Raw genomic sequence first — 23,861 nt, 5'->3', positions numbered from 1 at the left:
GCGTATAAAACCTTTATCTTGCCAAAACTTGAGTATATGATTGTGTCATGTGGGACGCTTACACGAACAAACTAGAAATGAACACGCTCCGTTCGCTTCGTGTTCATCAAGTATAAATCAATAAATCAACGGACTCGCCGCCAAAACTTATGTATGACAGTAAGCAGCAACTGTGATTAAAGTTACTGTACTGATTAGATCTACACGAATTCCGTAAAGATTCGCGGGCGCGGGCATACTTTAGAAACTTTCACAATCCCATTTTCGCAGGTGCTAAAAAAAGCTCGTGAATTCTCCCTTTCTCTCTTCTCCACGCACGATCAAACAGTGGAATGTATCAGCCACGCTCGTGTTCGTATCTGAATGTGCAAGCGTTTTTGAGTGCGCAATCGAGTCAGCCTTTGATATAAATCTTTTCCACTTCGCTTATTGCCCCTTCGGCATTCCCCCCCCCCTTTTCTTTTTCTTTTAGGCATGTGTTGCGCATAGGACTTTCATGTCTATTACTATATAGTCATTTTTATTTCAGCAGCGTTCTTTTGCTACACTGCAGATTTCTTTTTTGTAATACCATTATGGGCAACTGATGATTTGTCATTCTGGCATTTTTTTCCCCTTGCGTTTTTTTTTAAATTTTATTTATATTCATCCTGCGTTCGCTTGCTTATGTTTTGATCTGTTTTACCGCTATGTATGAACAATGTTGCAATGTATTCTCGCGTAACCACACCTGCTTCATCTACTTGACCTCAGTATGTAATAAATAAATAAATAAATAAATAAAATTTTAATATTTAGTGAGCACCAGAAAGCTCCATATAACAGTACTACCCCCAGTGGCGTAGCAACAGGGGGGGGCCGTGGGCCCCGGGTGCAAGGGGCCAGCGGGGGGGGGGGGGGGGGGGAGGTGTCGTATACGCCTGAAGACACCCCTCTTTGCGCCGGCTTGACTGGGCGCAAATTGCAAAGAATGCTCCGGTATCCAGTAGCCCGAGCTCATGCACCCGATGCGTTGCGCCGCAGAATTGTCGGCTGCAGCTCTATCAAAACCCCACGAAATAATTGCACGAATGTGCGGGCTAAAAGAATTTAATTCGCGAAATGGTCGCTAAACTACTCGCCTTAGCGGAACGTTTCATGTGGGGTGCGCTCGCGCTGTGCGTTCATGCTGGGAGCAGGAGTCGCTAAACATACAGTGAGGCGTTGTAAGGCGTTGGGGCTCTTGGGTCCCTCTTCCGTTCAGAACGCGCAGCGAAGACGAACAAAGCCAGCAGCAAGAGGGCGTTCAACCAGCGCGCCGGGCGCTCGCGTTTACGGCGAAGCGTTCGTTGAGAGCGACGTTGCATAAGTGGGGCCGTCAAAAGTCGCGAATGGGATTCTCTGGATCGTCTTCGGACTCGGTTCGGCCGAAGAGTTTGGCGGCGTACGACTCGACAGGCTGTAGTCGCGGGCCCGCCGCGATGTCCGGCTCGCTTTTACTTCCCCTCTCCCGCTCGCTCCGAGAAGCCGCTGCGAAACCTACCGTTACGTTTCACGCTTTCCTTCTTAACTTCGAAAGTTTAAAGAAACTGTTGCTGTTGCGTGACTTCATGTTACAAGTACAGTGTCTGTATCAGCTGCACAGAATTTTATAAAGAAAAGGTGAATTTTGTAAGGATATTTCCCGATCGAGATTCTATGAAGTTATGTCTTTCTGTGATTACTAGGAACTCGGTAGGGCGAAAAATATGGCAGATAAAGTAATAACCATATCCTTAATAATCCCGTAATTAGTACTTATAGAGGAAGCACTTCAATTCGTGAATTGAGGACTCAAAGTCATATTATTAACTCAACAAAAACTTCTTAAACAAAATCGTTTTGGGTGCTACAACCTACAGTACATTGGCACTGTGGACGGCGCCCAGTATATTGCAGCAGCGAAAGAAATATGAAATAGTAGACCAGTGACGTTGATCCCTTAATCCTCTCCATTGCGAGTGCAGAGCAACAGTAGTGCAAGCTTTCGCTGGCACGGGCGTCATCGCGGCCTTTTCTTTCTTTTTTTATGGTGACGCCAAGAATCGACGCAAATCGTGCTCTATTCTGTTTCCAATCTTGCGGTGGTACCTCAGCTCGGATAATCACGTTTGTTCGTATAGCAGCGAATGAAAACAAGGCTTTGTTGATCAGAATGAAGAGAACTCGTAATTGTCATAGCATTGGCGGCCGCGCAGCGGGGAGGCAGGTAGCGTTTTCTAATAGGGTGGGGAGATCAGCGTGACTGACAAACAATTTAATTTTAATTTTCGTTCAGGGCTGCCCACAGACAAAATACTGCGTGTCATAGTGCCTAAGACGATTTTTGTGAAGTTGTTGTTGGGCAAGATATGAATGTCGGGCTTCAATTTTGCAAATGCAATATTGCCGCTAAAATTGGCAATTAAAACTTTATTATAAAGATATTTTTGTTACTTGTGACGTGAGCCATATTTGCCACGATGCCGCATTTGTATTGGCTGCCAAGCCTTACAGTCTAACAAAAGATGTGCACGTGGGCTTATCACACGTTATCAGTGCAGCACCCTGTGTTACTTGGCGCAGGAAAAACAGCGTGTATATTTGCTGCATTCGCGATCTCTGGGAAACAAAGCGAAGGAGAGGGGGACCCGGGGAACGTGCGCGGTATCCAAGGCGGCTGTATTGGTGCTGAAACCCGGAAATTGTCGATATCTTCGCCTTCCTCGACTACATCAGGGGTGGGGAGTGGGTTGACAGAAGACCAATGGGCCCCGAGTGCCAGACGACCTAGCTACGCCACTGACTATTCCCTGATTTATACAAGCAAAACGCTTATGAAAACGGCAGCACACACATTTTGCTTCAATAATGTTGAAAGGCCTTTCATTTATGAAGTAAGCGTGATTATATTACGCGCTGTTGCTGACGAGTTACAACTCCGGTGACAAATGTACAACAGAATAAAAGACTAAGAAAAAAGGAATGACGTGGTACTCATTAGCAGCACTCACACAAAAGTGATCATCGTATTCCCTGCAAGACCGCCGCCTTTTAATGCAAGTACATCTCTTCGCCTTTTATCAGATAGGCACACGTCGAAAATAACACACATCTAGGCCAACGCTTTATTTCTGTCGCCACAGTTAGAAACGAAACCGAAATCATCAACATATGTCAGCGTTCTCACTTTTCTGGTCCCATCGTTCTGCTCAACTTACGAAGTTTAATGCCCACGACGTTAGCTGCCGCTGGGTTTCATTAAGGGGAAGCGGTTATCCTGGAATGTGTGTCAGACGTGGCCTCACGGAAGGCGGTAAACGCGAGGCCTCGGCAAAGGCAGGTCGTTCGAAGCAAAAAGCATCGTACGGGTGCCTATCCGTTTTATTTCACATGACACGCGACGGCCCAACGAGCGCGCCCACTTTTACTCGTTCAGAAATCAGGAACAGGAAAAAGCGGGCTTCAAAAACGGCAACGCGCCCGCCGTCCCAGCCAGCCAAGCGCGCCAAGTGCTTCCTGCGGGGCCCGCGAGATGGCGGAGGCTTTCAGCGCAGCGCGCGAGTAGAGAGGGCAGCCGATACTTTGCCATGCCAGTCCTCGCAAAGCCGCTATGGCTGCAGGGTCAGCTCGAAAGTTAACTGCGTTTGTGGACAAGCTCGGCAATTGTACTAAGTGTTTGCGACTGCCAAGACTGAGTACACACAGCGTGCGGTGGCATCATGCGTCGTGGTTTGCTCTCCGGCAGGTAGGAGTGCTACGCCGGGAGGCTTTCCATCGTCCTTTCTTGCACATGTACCGAACCAGCGGCGCTAGGCCTACCTTTCGACGTCGTCTGCTCTTATGGTTTCACCCTCTGGTGCTTCGATCAGCCGCGTTCACTGTGCATGTGACTTATGTCTGTTCATCGCGGCCCCCTAAACCTGTTCGTGCAACACTCAAGTAAGTCTCCAGCACCTGTAACGCTTTTCTTGGAGAGCCATACACGAGAGAATGGAAGCGAGCTGGATATCACGAAGTGATGCGGATGCGCCTAGCAGGTTAATTCATGTAAGTAGGGCTGGGTGTCTGCCCCGACCGCAGCGTAGTTTGGCGTCTTAGGAACTCCCTGGCGCCTGACCTTGCGTCTGAAGCAACGCAGACAGCTCCCATTTCAAGAGATTCGGCGTAAGCCACGCTGAGCCAATCCACATTAAGCCTAGGCTTTACAAGCGGTTATTCTTCCCTTTGTGAACTTGTTCACGGATCGCTGCCACGACGATGGCCCAGTAAAGGAGAGAAACAAAATCTTGGGAGGCCACGCAACGGTCACAGAGGCTCCGTGTTGAATGCACCCGTTTCTCGTGCAACCTGCCAATCGCGGTTTGTTGAACGGCACAGCTAGATCGCCGCATCTGCCGAATGCAGGCAGTTAAGGTCACCTGCGGGCTCGCCGCGTCGTTTGTTGCCTCCGAAAGGCTGTCGACTGCTGGCTGCCCGCAATCGGGTCACCATGCAGGAAGACTGCGATCTCGGGCCCGTTTCGAGAAACGTGTCATTTGTCTCCCTTACCTCCTTGCAGCGCAACGCGCATTCAGGCTGCCCAGCACGTTAGTCCTGTGCTTGCCCGGAGGCCCGCTATCAGGCTGGCGAGCACGTGCGTCAGCTGTGGCGATGCTTGTTTTTATTTTGCTCTCGTTTCTTTTTGTGGCGCTCTTCTGGTTGCACGCGTGCTAATCTGAAACAGCTCTGCCCAACGGAATAATTTCCAGCTGCTTCCTTCGCGCGAAATATGTCCTGCAGATATTCTGACCTGTGTGTGATTGTACGCCAGTCGTATTGTCGTAATATTTCTTGCAGTGCGCTGTGCAACAGCTGTGCGCGTGTCGCAGTCATTGCATCCGCGTTGTCATCGTTGTTGCTTGCAGCCACCGTGCTTGCAGCTAAGCTTCACACACGCTGCTCTCAGGCCACGTGCTTGACTGAGCGGGATGGTCATGTATACATGCATCGAGCGTCGTATACGGCAAAATGTTAAAGGAACTGCTCATATCAGCAAACGGTTATATCTGCGCAGCTTGCAGACCGACGCACTTATTCTATCTGAATGGAATTTCACTTGAATAGTTTCTCAAGTTTTCCGTTTCACTTCACAAGGAGATCTTTTTGTCACGCAAGTTTGCTCGATTAACTCCGTAGTGCAGAATGTAAAGCTTAGGGCGCGTGTGTCACAACTCGCATGCCGGTAACTGCTGCGCCGCGCACACGGCCGCTGAACATGCTTGCCGTTGGGTGTCGGGCTCGCCATCTATCTTACGCTGAGTTTAATCACGTTCCCTTGCGCGTATATTACAAACACGGCAGCACAGCATGCGAGTGCCATTGCTAGCGCACCAAAGAGTGAGTTGCGCAACCTTGATTGCTCTTCTGACGGGTTTTTTTTTTTTTTTTTTTTTTTTGCTTGACGTTCCCGTATTGCCGAAGCTCCTCCGTTTCACCAGAGTCCTTCAACACCCTGTTATTGATCTCCGTTGACCTTGCATAGCTCCGTAGTCTCGGCCTTGGGTCGTTACTTTAATCCTATTGCGATATAGAAACGTGTTAGCGGGCCTTTCGTCATAGGGCGCATCTCTTGACAATGAACGATCACCGAGGAGATCGCTTGCTAGGCAGACCGCTATTAGGCCAGGAATACGAGCGCTGTAGCCGCTTTATGCATGTAAGTCGTGCCTTCTACATCATCAGGGCAATGGTGACTTTTGCTAGCATTGTAGCCGCTGCTATCGAATAGGCGTAGCGTAGCGCGATTATTCACGATACCCTACCCGGACAAGCCTTCGAGAATGTGGAAGCAGTGTTCTGGGCAGAATACGCTAGTGGGCATAAAGTTGCACTTTTTCAGCGCTGAGTACCGTACACCTTAACCAGACATCGAGCTTTCAGGTTCACTGATTCTACGACGCAAAAAAAAAAAAAAAGTGACATTATCTAGGTAAACTTATTTATTTATTTATTTATTTTTTTTTTTTTAAGATACTTAAGGCCCGAAGGCATTGCAGAAAGAAGTGGGTGAACATAAAAAAAAAATGTGCAGGACATAAAGACACATTCAACGTGGCGTTTCATGAATGGTGGTTTGAAGGTGTCGGTATCCAGGATGGCTTGAACGGTGGCGGGAAGGTGGTTCCAAACTTTGCTTGTGCTACGGATGAATGCATTGCTACAAAGGTTAGTACGTGAAGACAGCACACCAACTTTGAAACTGTAGATTATATGTATGACGGCTGGGTGATAAGCTGTTCTTTCAACAAAGGGTTGTGGTGGTAGATTTTATGGAAGAGCGAAAGGCGGAAGCATCTACAACGGAAAGAAAGTTCTGGCAAGTTAAGTGTTGTTTTCAAGGCAACGCTAGCATATTGGGAGTAGTTTGATCAGATGAAATGCGCTGCACGATTTCGAATGGCTTCTATGCTATTTATGAATGTAATGTTAGCTGGGCCCCATATGGCGCATGCGTATTCTAGTTTGGAGCGAACTAATGTTTTGCAGAGTTAGTTTCAGGGACGATGGTGCAGATGAGAAGTTTTGGCGCAAATAGTCCAACATGCGATTGGCATTGCTACATATAATGTCGACATGTAGGTACCAGGAAAAATTGCTGGTGATGTTCTGTCCAAGGTATTTGTCCAAGGTCCAAGACAACTGGGAGAGCGCTGTTATTGAGGAAATATGTATCCATGTTAGCAGTATTGGTACGCTGTGATACGCGCATGCATTTACATTTGCTTAAGCTTCATAGACCACTTGTTACGTTATTTAACAAACGTTACGACAAAACGTTATTAATGTCGTCTTGAAGTTTACGAGAATCATTGAGGTCAGTAATTTTGATATATAACGCAGTCATCAGCAAAAAGCCTAATAATTAATAGTTAATAAGTTAATGAAGCCTAATAGTTAATAAAGTACCGGGCTCGCCGCGTTAAGGAAAGGAAATGCGGACGAGACATATGACGATTATTGTTGTGGCAAAAGGGTGTAATTTTGCTTAACACTTAACACTTTTGCCACACAATACACTAAGAAATGTTTACACCCTTTGGAGTATGTTTGCCGCACAACAATAATTGTCGTTTGCCTTGCCCGCATTTCCATTCTTGAAAACGCTGTGCTCGTTACTTCCCTGTCGGGAATGCTATGTCACGCTGATAACGCGCATACCGTTCGTTACTGGAAAGTACCGGGTTCGCCGCGTTAAAGAAAGGAAATGCGGACAAGACAGATGACGATTATCGTTGTGTGGCAAATGTACACCCCAAAGAGTGCAACTGTTTTTACACTCTTAAAACGGATGCACCCTTTGGGGTGTGTATTTGTCCCACAACAATAATCGTCATCTGCCTCGCTGGCGTTTCCTTTCTTGAAAACTCGGCTCTGGCTACTTTCCTGTCGAGAATGCTGCGTCACGCTGATAACGCGCATGCCGTTCGTGACTGGGAAGTACCGAGCTCGCAGCGTTAAAGAAGGGAAACGCGGGCAAGACAGATGGCGATTATTGTTGTGGGACAAGATACGCCCCAAAGGGTGTACATTTTTCTAAGAGTGTAGAGTGTAATCGTCAAAATTACACCCTTTTGCCACAATGATAATCGTCATCTGTCTCGTCCGCATTTCCTTTCTTTAACGCGGCGAGCCGGTACTTACCAGTAACGAACGGCATGCGCGTTATCAGCGTGACATAGCATTGCCGACAGGAAAGTAACAGGCGCGGCATTTTCAAGAATGGACACACATGCGGACCAGATGACGATTATTGCTGTGTGGCAGAGATACACCCCAATGATATGATACACCCCAAACGATATGAAGCAAACCATACATACCTGCGCATGTGTATCGTGTTACTCCACCCTTAGACGAGTCAATATGAGCGGCCGAACCACTTAAGCAACGGCAGTTGTGATCCAGATATTACAGGCTGTTCATTTATTGCTGATTTTCGATTTTCTATAACTCCGTCATACTTACAGTTTGCGCGTGCCATAAAGCATTAATACAGAAAGCTGTGCTCGCATAAGCGCTCATTTATAGGCCGTGTTGTTCTTTAGCGAAAACGCGGATGCCATCACCGACACCGTTGGCATAACTGAGCGAGACGGTTATTTATGCTGCTGTATACAGAATGCACCGCCTCTTGTTTCCCATTTGACGCAGAGGTAAACAGTGCATCTCTGGAATTGAGAAATGTGCCGGCATAACAACGCGTACAGACCCACCCATCTGCGTAACGAATGCGACCGGCAGCCTACGAGTACGGCGACGTACAGATGTTGGCGCAGCGCTGGGTCGCCGCTTGCCACTTACTGTGTACGCGCCGTGCGAAGTATAGTTGATTTCAAATCGTTAAGGCCAGAACTGAAGTATAATCGCTATCGTGCTGCAGGTTCGACGGCCGATCGCGCGGAGTTCGGTCGAACGAAGGTCGGCACGCTGATTTTGTCGGTGCCGTAAGAAAGCCCATCGCAGTACCACGCCCTCTCGTCGGTTGCGTTGTGTATGCTTGCGTCGTTGTCAGCCTGGTATGATGGTTTCAGTGGCGCATTGTGCTGAATAATCCGTCACTCGCTGGCGCGAGCTTGTCGCTCTCGTATCGACCCGGTGTGAGCGCGCGTTCATCGAGTACGCGAAGTCAGGCCCGCGCTGCCATTACCGGCGAGTGAGGGTCCACCCTGCAAGAAGACTTCACCAACAACGTGATGTTTTTTAAATGTCGCGGAAGTGTTGTGCACGAGTTTTTCATTAAGTTTTCTAGCCAACAATGAAAGGCAGCAACTACACGGCTCATGCTGTAGTCCGGACCGCTCGGACGAAGTCCTGGCCTCTTTGTGTTTTGAAGTGGAGTCGCAGTTTACGCTACGCACGTTTTCGGCACCGCACCGACGTAGTTTCAACGCGGTGTACACGGCGTTCGCAGCAGCGCGCTTCCTTCCTTTTTTTCGGCAGACATTACCCGGGCGCGGCCACGTGCACGACCCTTCAAAAACGTTTCGCGACTAATCCGGGGCGCATGCGCCGTCGCGCCATGAAAAAGGCGGGCTATCTGCCAGCTTCGTTCTTAACGCCTTTTATTCGCGTGCCCCTCCTCGTCGCTCCACTCCCCTTGACATGCGACGGATTCCTGGATTTGTGTATCTGCGTGGACTTCAAGGCCGTTCACCGACCTGCGCTCCCGCCTGTTGTGGCGGTTTCTTAGCTTCCCTGGCCCAGCACCCCGTTCTTTTTTTCTCCTCGAAAGTTGGCCCGCGTCGGCGGTGATTCAGAGCGTGTATACACGTGGAAGGAGCGTGGCAGAGAGAATTCCTTTGCACCGCGTCGAATGTACACGATGCCCTCTGGAGCTCCCTGGGCGTCGATCGCCGCACTAGCCTCTTGAGAGCAGTAGCAATTATCCGTGACCCTCCGCAAAACCGCTGCAGAAATTGCGGCGCTTTTCATCGGAGGAGGAGGAATGGGCGCGCGGCGCTGCTTGTGCTGCGGAACGATTTGGAGATGTTTTAGCTCGTAGTTTGTGAAATTTGCGCAATGTCCGTTCATACAAGGTCGTCAGGGAAGCCTTTCGCTGCATCGTTAACTACAGTACGCGGAAATATCTCTTGGGGGCGCAAACATGCGACGCGCATTATCAGCCGCGGTGTGCGTGTGTGTTGTGAACTATTTTGCGTATGTCGCTTTTATTTCAACTAAGAGAACCGGTGTCTCTGTATTACCAGCATGAAATGGTAAATCTGCTCACTATCTGATCGTTTGCCGTGGGGACTGAAAACATAAAACATAAGGGCGCATACTCGTGCACGGCCAACACAAGGCAGCCACGAAACATCTAAGCGGCAGGTGCTGTCACACCGGCATCGTTCTCACGCATTTCAAGTCTAGTAGGCGCTAGCCTTCCTTCGTGAGGCCGATGGCGCTGCCCAAAACAGCGGGCTCCCTGCAATGCTCAGGCGGCGCCGCGATCGGCTCAGTCGTCAGCGCCACCGTGTCAGTTGCGCGAAACACCGAGGCGGCCACTGCCATGGAGGCATGCTTTTGCGGCGCTCGTCTGAAACCTGTCGGACGTTCTAAATCGCGCTTTTAAGGCAATTGAAAACATCGAGGCCCATTTTGGACCACCGACGCTTGAAAAAGGTCGTCAGATTTACGACTACAACCATGTATATATCGCGCCAAAGAAGTAAGCATCACGGACATCACAGCGAGGTGCTTAAATTAAGTTATGGTGTTTTAGGTGCCAAAACCACGGTGTGATTAGGAGGCACGCCGTGGTGGGGGACTCCGGAATAATTTGGACCACCTGGCGTTCTTTAACGTGGACCTAAATCTAATTACACTGGTGTTTTGGTATTTCGACCCCATCGAAATACGGCCGCCGTGGCCGGTATTTAATCCCGCGACCTCGTGCTTAGCAGCCCAACACCATAGCTACTAAGCAACCACCTCAGGTCGCGAAGTATTTATCACAACATAGCAAGCATGCTTACGACGTCGAACTCAGTTAGTTAACAAATCATTATTTTATGCCACTTAAGTGATAAAATATGCCCGTGGACGCCTGTGAACTGTCAATTGTCGCTTCATTACTTGGAGCGTGCATTGCACCTCACAATTGTAGAGGTTTTGGCGAATTGGCAGGTAAGTGCTTTTTTCTCCGTTGACAAAGTGCCTCGAGCATATTCTGGTATTGTCGTTCGGGCTCGAACGTGAGAGGGGATTACCGCTGAAGCATCATAGAGCGCAATCAGCTGAGACTACGTGAAGACTGAACATATATGCGCTAGCATGCGCGAGAGAAATGCTCACTTTCGAATACTCGACTTGTGCTGCAGTGTACTCCAACCTTAGTTCTGTTCTAAGCGCGAGAAAATGTCGGCACGAGTGAGCTCGGTTCCAGAATTCGCGTCTGGATCTTGGCGCAGGAAGAAACACAGCGCGTACAAAGCTCCAGCACGAAGCGCTTACGAAGCTACATTTGACGCATAACAACCACTGCGCGTTTGTTTTGGAGCAAGACGAGCTAAACAACTATCTAAACTGATTTACAAGAGCGGGAATCACTTCACGCGTTTTTATGCAGTTGACGCTTTATTGTGTGTTTTTACGGATACCGCTGCTGGTTGTTCTTTATTCTTGTTTTTGCATTTACGTCTCAGTTCGTTTAACAGAAATTCGCAAGACCGACACGAACCGCGACGATCCACTACAGCCGCCGGGTTGCTTCCCTCGGTTTTGAAGGGAAGCGGTACAATTTGATGCCGACATCCCCTTCGCGGTTGTGACAATCCTTAACGCAGAAGTATCTGCGCTTGTTCTTTTTGTTCACACTTCTCACGAAGGAGCTGCCAAGAGGCCGCGATGAATCTATTGGAAAATTGGAAATGCAGGCTTGGTGAAATGACGGTGAGGGCCTACCCGTGGGTGCTTACCGCCGCTGCTAGGTGGCGCGACATGTACAGGCAAACTTCATTGCAGGGTGCCCTATGCGGTTGGTAAACCAGCATGATACATATATAAGCTGCGTGCGTCGCCGTTGCCTTATTTCCTTGTAAAGCCACAATATGTGAGAAGGATCGCATAATAAGAATGCGATGGCAATTTTTGAGGACAAAATTTCCGTAATACGCGTGAGTTCGTCGTAGAGAACAGAACGAACATAACCGAGAAAGAAAATCGGTTGTCCTCTTCCTCGAAAAAGAAAGAGAAATCGGGCTAACGCCGCAATACGACCTCGCATAGTCACGCCGCACAACGTTTATAAATCTATAAACGTTGATGCCGTATGTTTGGACCATGCGCTATATAGAGCAAGGATATCTGTAATCCAGCACCTACCACTGCTTAGGACGCTCGCGCAGTTCGTAAACGGTCGCTTTGCTGGACAAGCTTAATTCACACTGTAAGCTACGCTATTTTTACTAACCAAAACTATTTTATTCATGGGTGGAAACATCGTCCACTGAACCAAATAGTCACGTAATGTAATCTTGCAGCTAACAGTTTGAACGCTTGTCAAAGTGCAACAGCACAGCTCCTATCGTAGCAGAATGGTACCCACGCTTTTACGATCGTCGCTTGTGTTTCATTGCTCCTAAACCGCAGCTTAGAACTAGATGATAATACTGCAATAAGGTCACATTAGTGAACTGAACATTCAGAAATACACAGTTGATCTCCTAGGCTGATTGTAGACAAACATGCGCGCACACATCGCGCTGCGTGCTCCGTCCGCCTCAACGCCAGCAGCAAGTCCGGCCATACCGACTTAAACCACTTCAGTACGTCTCGCAGAACCGTTTACAACGTGGAAGACGCCACGTCATACTAAACAGACCGCATGAGCGCGAAAACAAACGCCAGAAACTACGGTCGAGCGTGTACCTGCCATGCAAGACGGATAGCTATGACGGACAGCGGCATTTTAGGCTCTGCGTTCGCTGGCACTGTAAAATTTGTTACTTTCAAAGTTTGTACGGTAACGTACAGTTCGCAAGATGGCCAGCTGGGAGAGCCCGTGTATGGTCACGCGCTTCGCTGCAGCGCGGCAAGACTGAGGCGAGGAGCACACGGCGGGCGCTGCAGTACATGCTGGCAGATCGACCACCTGCGCTTCTTAAAAGCGAGTACCTCAGCTGCATGCTGCTGAACAGGACAATGCCATCTCCCCGCCCACAACCTCCCCAAAGTTCAACAGCTTTAAAGGTACGCTGGAATAGAACACATGAATCAGTTTAAAGCGCTCTTGCAGAACTCTACTTTTGTTGATTTCACTGTAATATATAGGTTAGAAGAGAAAAGCAAGGTCAACGCTCCCCCCCCCCTTTTTTTTTTTTCTGTAAGTTCGCGCACCGAACCCCCAGCGCCTGTACATCTGCGTGACAACACGGATTGCAATTTCCTTTTCTGCAAATTTCGGCCGTTGTGGCTCAGTAAAATGTTTTAATACTTCGTAGTGTCCCTTTAAATACGCCTATGCATGCATTGAATAGCATTTCAGAGATTGTGCCCTAGCCTGACACCCTTTTTAATCGGTGCTTCATTGGTAGAACTAAGATAGCTGTAGGATCATTTCAATATATTTGCTATAATATTCACATACGCTTCATTACTCCTATACTACGAAATGCCTCCATGCCTGCTGTTATCTCCACTGCATCGACGCATTTTTGTAATCTTATGAAAGTCATATGAAGAGGTTGGTTACTCTGCAGATTTCTCATTTGCCCCTTGATAGGGCTGGCGTGATCCATTGTCGATTATCCATTCCTAAAGCCAGCCTGTTCTTTGTCGTTGTCCTGATTCTACTGAAAATTACCCTAATGAACATTTTGTATAATATGAAAGCAATCTAATTAGCCTATAATTATTCCTTTCTATAATGTCTCATTTCTTATGGATTAATATGATCTTGGCGTGCTTCCAAGTCTCTAACACTTAGTCATTATGCATTGCGAGGCAAGCTTTCATACTGCCCCCATTCTTTACTGCTTCCTCAATTTTTCCGGTGTTATAATTTTGAATGTCGCTTATTTTCTTTTTGTGTATCAGCTTCGACAATTCAGCCTACCTAATCGCTGAAGTTAGACACTTTCATGCTCTGTCGTTTTATTAGGTACTTTATTTCTTGAGAGAGCTTGCGTGCATGTTGTCTTGGAAGTTTGTCTCTAGCTTCGGTTACGGTTTGTGAAATTCTTCTAGTTAAAGTGTGATTAATTATTTCTGTGATTTCGCTCTGCTGTCCAAAGCCGCATATTTGCTCGCGGGATGAATTGATTCGATTTTCTCCTGGCCGCTCCGAGGTTGGTCTACCTGGCTAATATTAATCTGTCTTCAAATTGCGAGCAGTTCTGGACGTCGCTAATCTGTTGCCGCTTGCGCCCGCTCCCACGCAGTGTGGGAGTCGACATAGAGCACGGAATCTAGTTCGTTTATGGTTCGCGATTTTCCAGGTCTACTTTTTCTAAATGCGCTTCCGAAAGAAGGTATTCATTATTTCTGACACCTCTACCAATGTACATCCTATATTATTCCTAGAGTTGATGTCATAGTTGCCTGTTTGGCATCCTGCCTTTTCGCCACGATTGTATTGAAGTCGCCCACGTTATCACTTTTCTCAGTGCTAATTCGCTGTCATCATGACTGAATCTTAAAGTGTAAGCCTGTAATGTTTTTAATTTATACGTTATGTTTAACTTTCATTGTTACGATAACTTAGTGTCAATTTCATTAGTTCTCTAGAATTCACGAATGTTGACCGCTATGTCCTTGTGAAATCTTACCCTATTTCTCTCTTGTGTCGAAGACCTCTAGTAGCTAGAGGACGTGTCTGTTAGCAATTTATGTGTTTCACGAGTTCTGCTAACATCTGTGAGCCCGACGATATCCCAGGAAATGCGTGATAGCTCTGCCACGCTATCCTCTCCCGTAGCGTTCACGTGTTCAATGTCGCCAGATTCAGTTTCCAGTGGCGCCTTTTCAGGTTCAGACCTCCGCTGTCGTCAGGTGCTTCTCAGTCGCTGGAGACATGAGGGCAAGATTCATGGGAAATATATGGTGGCCAAACATTGCGCCAGCGAGGCGATTGCTGTTCTGGCGAGGAAATCCGCTTGTGTTGTGGGTTCGGCTGCCACCGGTGACACTGGTCCACTTTCTTTTCCTCTTTATTATTTTCTACTTTTAAATTTCAACCACAGCTAATTTCCCCGATGCTTCCCTTGGATTCGTTGTATATTGGCTTCATATAATCACGATTATATATATATATATATATATATATATATATATATATTCAAGTCGACAGTGCAGACCTAGGTGGTCTTAAAGCCGTGCAACTCTGCAATTTCACTCTCGGAGAGCGGAGTGACTGCGGCGCAAACCAAATGCCGTAAGTAGAGCAGCTTGCCGTGGCGTTCAGCTGCTGTGTCGGCACGGACAAGGCCCGGCCGATTTCGGCGTTGCAGCCTTGCCCAGGAGCCGGCGTGTCGGCTTAGACCCGGACGGTTTTGGCTGCGGGTCCGAAAGTACTCGTCCGCTTCGAAGGGCCGCGGACGTCGGCGGATTGAGGTCCTCCGATGTATCAGTTTCGCGACCGCGCCATTGTAAGTAAGAGAACAGAAACAGCCGTTCAATGGGTCGGCTGTTCTATTCTGAGCCCCTCTTCGGACATGGAGTATAGAAACCCGATGCTCTTTCTCTACTCCACGCCGTTATGCCTAAAAAGTGTGCGATCATTGCCTTCTTCAGGTACTAACATATATGGTATATGTGAGACAAACTTGGAGTTTAACGAAGAAGCTCGAGAAGAAGCTATGGACGAGGCTACGAGCGATGGAACGCAAAATAATATAACGTTCAAAATGTGTAGCCGACGTTCTTGTTGATTGAGAAGAAATGGCGTTGGGCAGGCCATGTATAATGCCTAGGGCAGATAAAACCGGCGGTCAAGAGCCCAAGGCTGCAGAGAGTGCGATGAATAAGGAAAATTCACGTGCGTATAGATGCAGCCGGTTGACGCAAGACATCGGCAGTTGGAGGCCACTTTCATTCCGTATGCAATGGACAGAGTGATGACGGCACCGAGTGATTCATCTCCCTTCGGGGAAGCTAGGAGATGGAACGTCGTGTCGACCGCAGTGCTGCGTTGAATGCAGCGGCATCCTGGCCACGCCGACGCTCGACCACCCGCAACCGTTCGCGCCTCCGATGCATCTATAGCCGGGGCTCGCCGAAAGGCCCGCCTCTTGCGTGATGATTGGCGGCGAACTTGCCGCCGGCCCTTTCTTACCTCAAAGAGATGGTCATGCTCCGTAAATACTAATTGCAATACATATATTTTTCAAGGTTTAAGAGCGCATACTGAATTTCTCGCTGTGTGTTTTGCCCCCTCGTCGTCGTACTTACCGTTAAGGGCGCCAGAAAGCAAATGCGACCGTCCGGATCGCGCCGGAGCGCTTCCTGGCCGCGCGTCGTGCCGGCCGTACAGGCTCGCGGCGAGGCCCTCGGAAGCCGGCGGTTTTCGCGCGTTGTGCGCGTTCCCGACCCAGAGGGAGCCCCTCTCTTGGAAGTAGGACATTCCTTATCTGACACACTTCGCGCCGACGATCGCCGCTCTTCGTGCAAGCGGAGCAGTGCTGCGCTCACGAGCGGCCGTCGCAATAATCGGGCGAAGTCTGCTCAGGTGAATGTTCATTCGGCTTAACCCGTGGCCCGGCTCAGCGCCCGGTTCGGTGTTCTGGCTGCCGCCATGTCGGGGGCGCCGTTGTCCGCGTGTCTCTAGCGGCGACTGCGATCATTTCGTCTGCGGCGTCAAGGCTGTTTCACATGCTGCGACTGCAACGACGAAAATCGGTGCTGTCGCACGCGTCGCAATGCGATTTTTAGAGGGCTCATTTCACATGATTGCGATTTCAATAATGCGACTGGTGCGACGCCCAGGGTTGCTTACTGCCAGGTTTTGTGGCACACGCTGCATAATTCTTTTATTGTAGTGAATAAAACGTTTACACTATCATATTATTGACTTCTCTTGATTAGAAGCAAATAATATGTACGTTTACTAATTTAAAAACGTTAGGTAAGATGTGTCTTGGAGTGAGCGACGGCGGTTTCTGTAGTTCAGTGCGACATCGCGCACGTAAACAGCTGTTCGCAGGTGGTTCGGCGGTTCTTTATTCTATGGTTCAGCGCTGTGTGTGTTCTTATCTACCTTCTATGACCGTTTCGTTCTGCCTGCGCTACAACAATCTACAAGGTGACCTATCGACAAGTTCATATAGCTACCCTCACCGCATATGCAGTATTCGGAATTCGGCTGCCACGAAGTTTTCGTGTCACCCCAACAAGATCCTCGCGCTACCCGTGCTCGGCGTCAGCTTCTGGAGAAATAATGCGTGTATATTGCCCGTCATTGCGCATATGTGGTGCCTGCTCCTAGCCATATTCTTACGCCAAACGCAACAAGAAGCACCAACCCGAACGCCCGCGTGTGCCCCTGAACGAAGCCTCAAACGATCTGTGTGATTACGACGTGGAATGAAAATTGTGTTGTGAAATTCAACCTTAGCGCTAGCCTGGTTCGTCCATCGCCGTGCTTGCACTGGGAATATATATATGGGAGTCCTCTCTAAATATTTCTAAAGGCGCAAAAGCCGACGCATCAAATGTTTCGAGCAGTTAGCGTCCCTTTTGTAGAAACCTGTACGTTGTAAAATAGCATTCTAAAAGACACGCTTCTCGTCCACTTTGTTGTCCCGTGTCTCGCGCTGGTAGTATACTCGGAACTTCTAACAAGAAGACCATTTCAATACGCGCTATTCATAATGCAGAATCGTAGGCCCACGGCAGGCGCACTTGCCGTAGAATTTTTCAGCTTTCTGCTCAGCCTCGCACGCCTCTCACGGTTAGCCTGTTTTGTGGAAATAAATATTATTATAATATTATCAATGTTATTAGATATTATAGTTTCTTCACTGTTATTTATAGCAATCATCCAGATTTCTTAAGCTAGTCATGCATTTAACCTGTATTAGATCAACATTGTTATGACATGCTTATGGGAGTCATTTCAAACTAGATTGCTCAGCCAGAGAAAGTACAAATGCAAGTCTCAATGTTTATTCCAATTTGGTATTCCCAAACAGATTACATTGGCAGAATTTTATGCCTGCTTGCATTTCCTGCAATTCACTGTTCAGAGCTGGAAAAACTGATTCCTTTTCTTGCTGTCGAAAGGCTGCTTCAATGTCGATAGCAAGCTATAATTATTAATTTCGAAAGTGTTAAGCAATGACTATATGTCTAAGCTTATCAATGCGTTTTTGTTCCGTGAACACAATTAAGTTTTCTCTCTCCCTCTCATTGACAGCCATGGAATGAAACCGTTCACTTTCATAAGTATCAGGATGCAAACATTCTGAAATTTGTCCTGAGCATTTGTCTGCATCCTATAGTGTGCATGTTTGTATCAAGTTCTGGGGTTACAATCACAGTGATCTACACATATTGTTATATTGCAACAAACAAATTTATTTAACTATGTTTTCAAATCTACAATGTGGCCATGCAGTAACGACTACATTAATAAGCAAAAAAAAAAACTGCAGATTCAGTGTTTGTGTTGGAATCTATGCGAAGTGAAGTTTTTGTCAAGTGGTCAATTAAATGCTGTTAAGGTAACTGCGATATATACAATTTGTCTTAATTTCAACAATCGAACATGTCATCTTTTGCAAGGTTTGCTTATGCACCGCATAGGTCACAACCTTAATGTCATGTAATCTTTATGCATTACAGTGTTCACAAACCATACCGAAACGCAAATGGCAGTTAATGTAGATGCACGCTGCGAGACATCAACACAGTGACGTTTGTTGAGCAAGGAATGGTGCGAGGTGTATGCAGATGAATGAGTGACGTGCTTATGTACTTATTTAGTTATATACCTCGCAGGCTGCAAGGTTGGAGTATTATGCGAGGGGGGAATAAAAAAGTTGTTACAAAAGGAAGAAGGGCACAACATTAAGAAAAAAACCAGCAAAAGAAGCAGTACCAATACATTGCACCAACTAGTCCAATGTATTTTACTGGCACAACATTATACAATACTTAACAAACAATAACAGAAAAAGTTACTGCCCATGCACCCTGTACAGACAGTAAACCATCGAAGCTGAAATGTGCAGCCCCGGTGTTTATCACTGGGTTAATTCCAATGGTTTATTCAAGTCTTTCTATATTATTGGTTATGTCTGTGTTTCTTAATGAGGTTATGCACATGTTTGGCTTGAGTTTATCACATTGTTTATTTGTAATGCCACACATCGCACTTTGCAAGATCACAATCATGGAAAGTGCAATGGGGGGTGGGGGGGAGTGGTTCATTGTGTTAATCCAGCGGGTCCATCAAAGTCTTTCTGAATTATGTTACGCACTTGTGTTTTGTAATGCGTTAATCATAATGTTTATAACTCAGTTATGCACTGTAGTTACCAAGTGACACAACGGGGCTGCACATTTCATTTAATTAAATACAGGGACACATTTTTGAACCTATCGGGAAGTCTGAGAGAGACTGCTGCGCGCGCGCTCTGCTGCTAGAGCTGCTGCTGCTACTCGTGAATTCGTTAACTATATTGCAACAGAAATACGATGGACAAGAACGAAGTGAACACACAGAGCGCTTCGTTCTTGTCTCTTGTCTATCTGTTGCACTTTAGTTAATAATGAATACACACAAACTCGTCTAGTTTTCAGTTATTATGCAAGGCTTATAAGCCCTCTTGTGTCCTGGAATATCTGCATGGCTATGTAGCCTGTAATTTAATTTCTGGCCATGTGCTTACAAGTCTCATGTCAATCTCCTGATTTTCCTGACAATCTTGTGTGATGTGCAGACCCAGACAGTTTCTGGTGAATCCATGCAGAGTGTTGTGCAGGGTGTAATCTGCACTACAAGTGCTGCTTTGATTGCTTTCAGTTCAGCTTTTCTAGGTGTAGGATGACCTGGAATGGTACTCACTTATATGGGGTTTAGTTTTACGTAGTGTCATACTACTGTTACACTGCTATTGCCAGGTCAGTGTACATATTATATGTGCCTTATGTTTGCTTGCATCTTCATGATTAGCAACCTCCTCTGTGTGTTTGGCAGTTGCATATAGTCTCCTGGCCTAATTGTTTGCCCCCATATTTCACGGTATGGGCCTGTTGTGTTTCAAGTTCAGGTACTCTTGAGGTTGTATTTCTGAAGGGAGGGGTAGTCGTCTTTACATCTCACATGCTAGCTGGCATAGTATCTTGGGACGACGTTCTGAGCTCTTGAGACAAAGAATTTGTGCTGCAGGCTGCAACTCTACTCTGTCTAGGTACTTGTTGGTTAGCTCTTTCTCACAGAAGTCTTCAAGCATGGTACAGTTGGAAAGAGCTGTTATTACTACCCGATGCCTGTATTCGATGAGTTGTCTTTTTTGTGTGCTGCTGGTAATTCACACTGTACCATACCTTGGACACGAGCACAGCATCTGCGATTTTCTATAGTATCCACTCGTCGACCCCCATTATTTCGATATTATTCTTTTCACCAGGTGTGGAAGTTGCGTCCAGGCATTGCATAATTGTTTCACCCACGTGCTGGCTCTGCCGTCATGGGCTTACTTGTCCAGCTATGTGGATCACAATGTGCAATCTGGGATAGTTCTTGATTCTAGTCTTTCTTTTTTTTCCGACGTAGATATGAGCTGACTTATCAGAAAGCGAGAGGCCAGACTGGCCAAGAAAGTCTGCAGTGTTGTCGAGGGCTTGTTGCATCATTCTTGATTTCTGTATAACATAGCTTTCCCATAGACTGTAATACACCATAGGCTGTAGTGTTTCTTGTAGTATGCCCGTGTTGTTGGTGTGTGTGGGCCAAATGTACCTCCAACTCTCACCTGGAATTTTCTGTCTTTCAGAAAGTTACTGTTTAAGTGCTCTACCAGAAATGTTTTTGCTCATCATTCCTCTTATTAGAGCAGCACAAGGTACTGCTGTTAAAAGCCTCTTCACTCTTCATTCTTTCATAAGCGGTATTACACAGTGTCCTGCAATAAAGTTTCTGCTGCTTATGGCCCACTCATATCTGCCAGAAGGAACAACTCTTGAAATAGGTTTTCTTTGTGCTATGTGTGCGACGTAGTATGAGCATTCATGCCTTGACATTTATACATCTGTAGAACCAGCTTCCTGACAGAGTACTTGCTATACCTGATCATGCTTATTTGTGCAGAGCTGTTGAACAATACATATTGATGCAATGAATATTTACACACTCGAATTATCACGAAAGATGGTCGTTTGACAATTCTGCCCTTTGCTTTCTATTGGTGTTAGATTTTGCATAAGTATGCCCCCCAATATGCAATAGTATTTTGAAGTTTAAGGGTTCAATAAAAGGTGATGAACTAAATCTAAGTGCAAGAGCTTTTTTTTTTACCTATGACTCCCATCAAAATGCGACTTCCATGGCTGGCAAATCAACCCCTCGCCTTGTGTTAGCAGCAGAATGCTATAGCCACAGTGGCAGGTGAACAAATTGAAGAACAGTATTTCTGTCTATAAATTTTTTTTCTTGCCTGTATGTAAGTAAAGTTTGGAATAAGTTTGTCATTGCAAAAAAAGCCCAGTTTGTGGTCCTTTATTGAATAAACCACATATTGTGTATAGTTGAAGTGCAGAAATTTGTTCTAAAATCCTCGGTGATATATGTTCTTGCAAGTAGCATGGTATTTCATTACAAAGATAGTAATCGCAGCGGATATCGTTATATGGGTTTACACACTAATGTATGTGATCAAAAACTTATTAGAAACTTACTAGAAACATGTAAGGCATGAATGTTTCTGCACACTTGATCAGCTGTGAACGTGCAAGAACTGCTTGTATTGGCTGACTTCACTGCACAGTTTTGATTTACTTTTCTTCAGCGTGTCGTTTTATGCTGCTTTATCCCCACAAGAACAGGCCGTTTGCCTGCTTTTCGCATTGTTGCACGAGTTCTACATGATTGTGCAGGAGGGTACGTTGTCACTGTGCCACTATAACAAGCAATTTACTTAATCTACTAGCTCTAGAGTTAATTACTTTTCAAAGCAAGTGTTAATACAGATGCAGTAAGGATGGAAAGTCCGCAACATAGTCAATGTTTATTGGTTTCTGTGCAAGAAAAAAAAAATTCTCCAGAGAAGAGGTGCAACTTAACGTGCATGTAATATTTTATTCAAGCCACGGATTTAATGCTATCGTAGCAAATTCATTACGATAGCCGATACTTTTGCTCTGTCAAATTTAATACGAGGTAAGATAAGCTTTCAAGATGCATCGGGAAATTCACGCTTGAAAACCGACAAGAAAATGCAACTGAACGGTACCGCGTTCAGCGCAACGTTGAAACTTCAGGTACTTTGCTGTCTTGTCATTTGCCTTTGCCGAGGTTGAAATAATTCAAGCTGCTCCGTAAGCTCGATTTTTGCATGCTACTCAACAAAAGAAAATTTTGACGACCTCGTCGTCTGCTGGGGATCGAACACCTCCTAGCACTGACAACTCGCAAAGGCGTACGAAGCAAACGTGAAAATGCACTTTATTTGCTGCGTAGCATGTCAACAAACGTACATAAATGGGAGAATCGAATATGCGGTACAAGTTATTTATTCTCCCTTCGCGTACGTACCGAATTCTATGATCCACGTCTCCGCGCATTGCACTTGTCGTGCGAGACGCCATTTTCCAAAACAAAACGGCGGAATAGCTCCGCTGACAGCTCTCCGCGCAATTTCGACGGAAAATCGCAGCGATCGGTGCGACGGTGCGACTGTGCGACCAACCGGTTGGTCGCAGCCGAAAATCGGGGGGTCGGCACTGCGACTGCGATTTTCATCGCAAACGACGGAAATCGCACTTCCGGTGCGACGAAAATCGCATCATGTGAAACAGGCTTCACGCGTAGTACCGGCAGATCAACCGCTTCCGGCGGCGCTGCGATAACGCCGGTCAACGCCCTCCGTGGCGTGTTTATGAACACTCGCTTGCGAACACAGAGGGCGCTGTGACGCATAGTGTACAAATGAAGCTGTGCGAGGGGATATGGGCTGGACTAGTTTTGAAGTGAGGGAAGCTCGCAGTAAAATTGAGTATGAAGAACGGCTGAGGAATATGGAGGAAAGTAAATGGGCTGGGAGAGTGTTCAGGTATCTGTACAGGCAAAACATTGATTCACAGTGGAGGAAAAGAACTAGGAAGCTTACCAGCAAGTATGCGGCCTGTGGGGTGGGCAACACAGCAACAAAGAAGGTCAAGCGGAAAGTCAGACAGGCTGAATTAACCTCATGGGTGGCGGCAATGGAAAAGAAACCTACCATGAGTAACTACTTAAGGGGAAAAAACGAAATTAGGAAAGAAACCATTTATGATAACTCAAAGGGAAGCTCATTACTTTTCGAAGCGAGATCGGGATGCCTTAGAACACGCACCTGTAAAGCGAGATATAAGAAGGAAGAAGAAGCATGTGCTTGCTGCGGTAAAGCTAGGGAAACGACGGAGCATATTTTATTAGAATGTGAAGACGTCTATCCAGCGGTCGATTTAGGCACCACTGGCCTCCTTGAAGCCCTTGGGTTCAGCGGGAGCAGTGGTAAAGCAAACAGGTCCGCAATAGACATCAGTAAGAGGCGATTGGAGGATTGGTGGAAGAAAAGTAGGGAAACGACAAAAGACGGAGACGTACAAAAGCACAGTTCGCAATAGGGTATCAGAAAATTTGGACGTGGTAGTTCATAGTGGTTTTTTTTTTTCATTGGTGAATCTAGGTAGGATATTAGGCAGCATAGTAGCAAGAGCTTGGTGGCGCAAGCCACCGCCCCGTTCCAAAGGGGACGCTCATAACATCCATCCATCCATCCATGAAAAGAAAACAAAGCGCCTAGAGGTATAGGCGCTGAACCGTACTTACCGCAAGGCAAGCGAAAAAACGGTGCCTATTTCCTTTCCTCTGAAGCACTAGTGTGTGCGTTAGCGTGTGTGTGTGTGGGAGAGAGAGAGAGATAGGGGGGGGGGGGGAGCAGCAGCTCAGCACTTGTTTGACTCGCTAACTTAATATGTATTCTCTGACACCAGGAACATTTAAAAGGCTTGCCTTTAAGAGGAAGCTTTAGCTCGGGAGCTCTTGTCTATAAATACATGAAAACGGAGACATCGTGTTTCTCGGCAACCACGACACCGATTTTGATGACGCCTGTAGCATTTAAAAGAACAACAAAATCTAATCGCTGTAGGACGCCGATATTTTATTTAGGCCGTCAGTA

At 46.7% G+C, this 23,861-nt stretch overlaps 1 protein-coding gene across 3 annotated transcripts in view; it reads left to right on the top strand.

Moving 5' to 3' along the window:
- Positions 1-3,573: 3,573 nt before the first annotated feature.
- Positions 3,574-23,861, top strand: part of qless (decaprenyl diphosphate synthase subunit 1 qless) — a 99,884-nt gene continuing 79,596 nt past the window's right edge. The window contains exon 1 of one of the 3 annotated variants that reach the window (XM_075691603.1): positions 3,574-3,745. In XM_075691603.1, coding sequence (XP_075547718.1) covers positions 3,611-3,745 — 135 coding nt within the window. In that variant the 5' untranslated portion in view covers positions 3,574-3,610. The remainder of the gene's footprint in view (positions 3,746-23,861) is intronic. The other 2 variants (XM_075691605.1, XM_075691606.1) reach the window with 2 other exon arrangements.

This window comes from Dermacentor variabilis, chromosome 5 (genome assembly GCF_050947875.1).
Source record: "Dermacentor variabilis isolate Ectoservices chromosome 5, ASM5094787v1, whole genome shotgun sequence".
Classification (NCBI taxonomy): Eukaryota; Metazoa; Arthropoda; class Arachnida; order Ixodida; family Ixodidae; genus Dermacentor; species Dermacentor variabilis.
The sequence above is the reverse complement of the archived record's forward strand: the minus strand, read 5'-3'. Positions and strand labels throughout refer to the sequence as shown.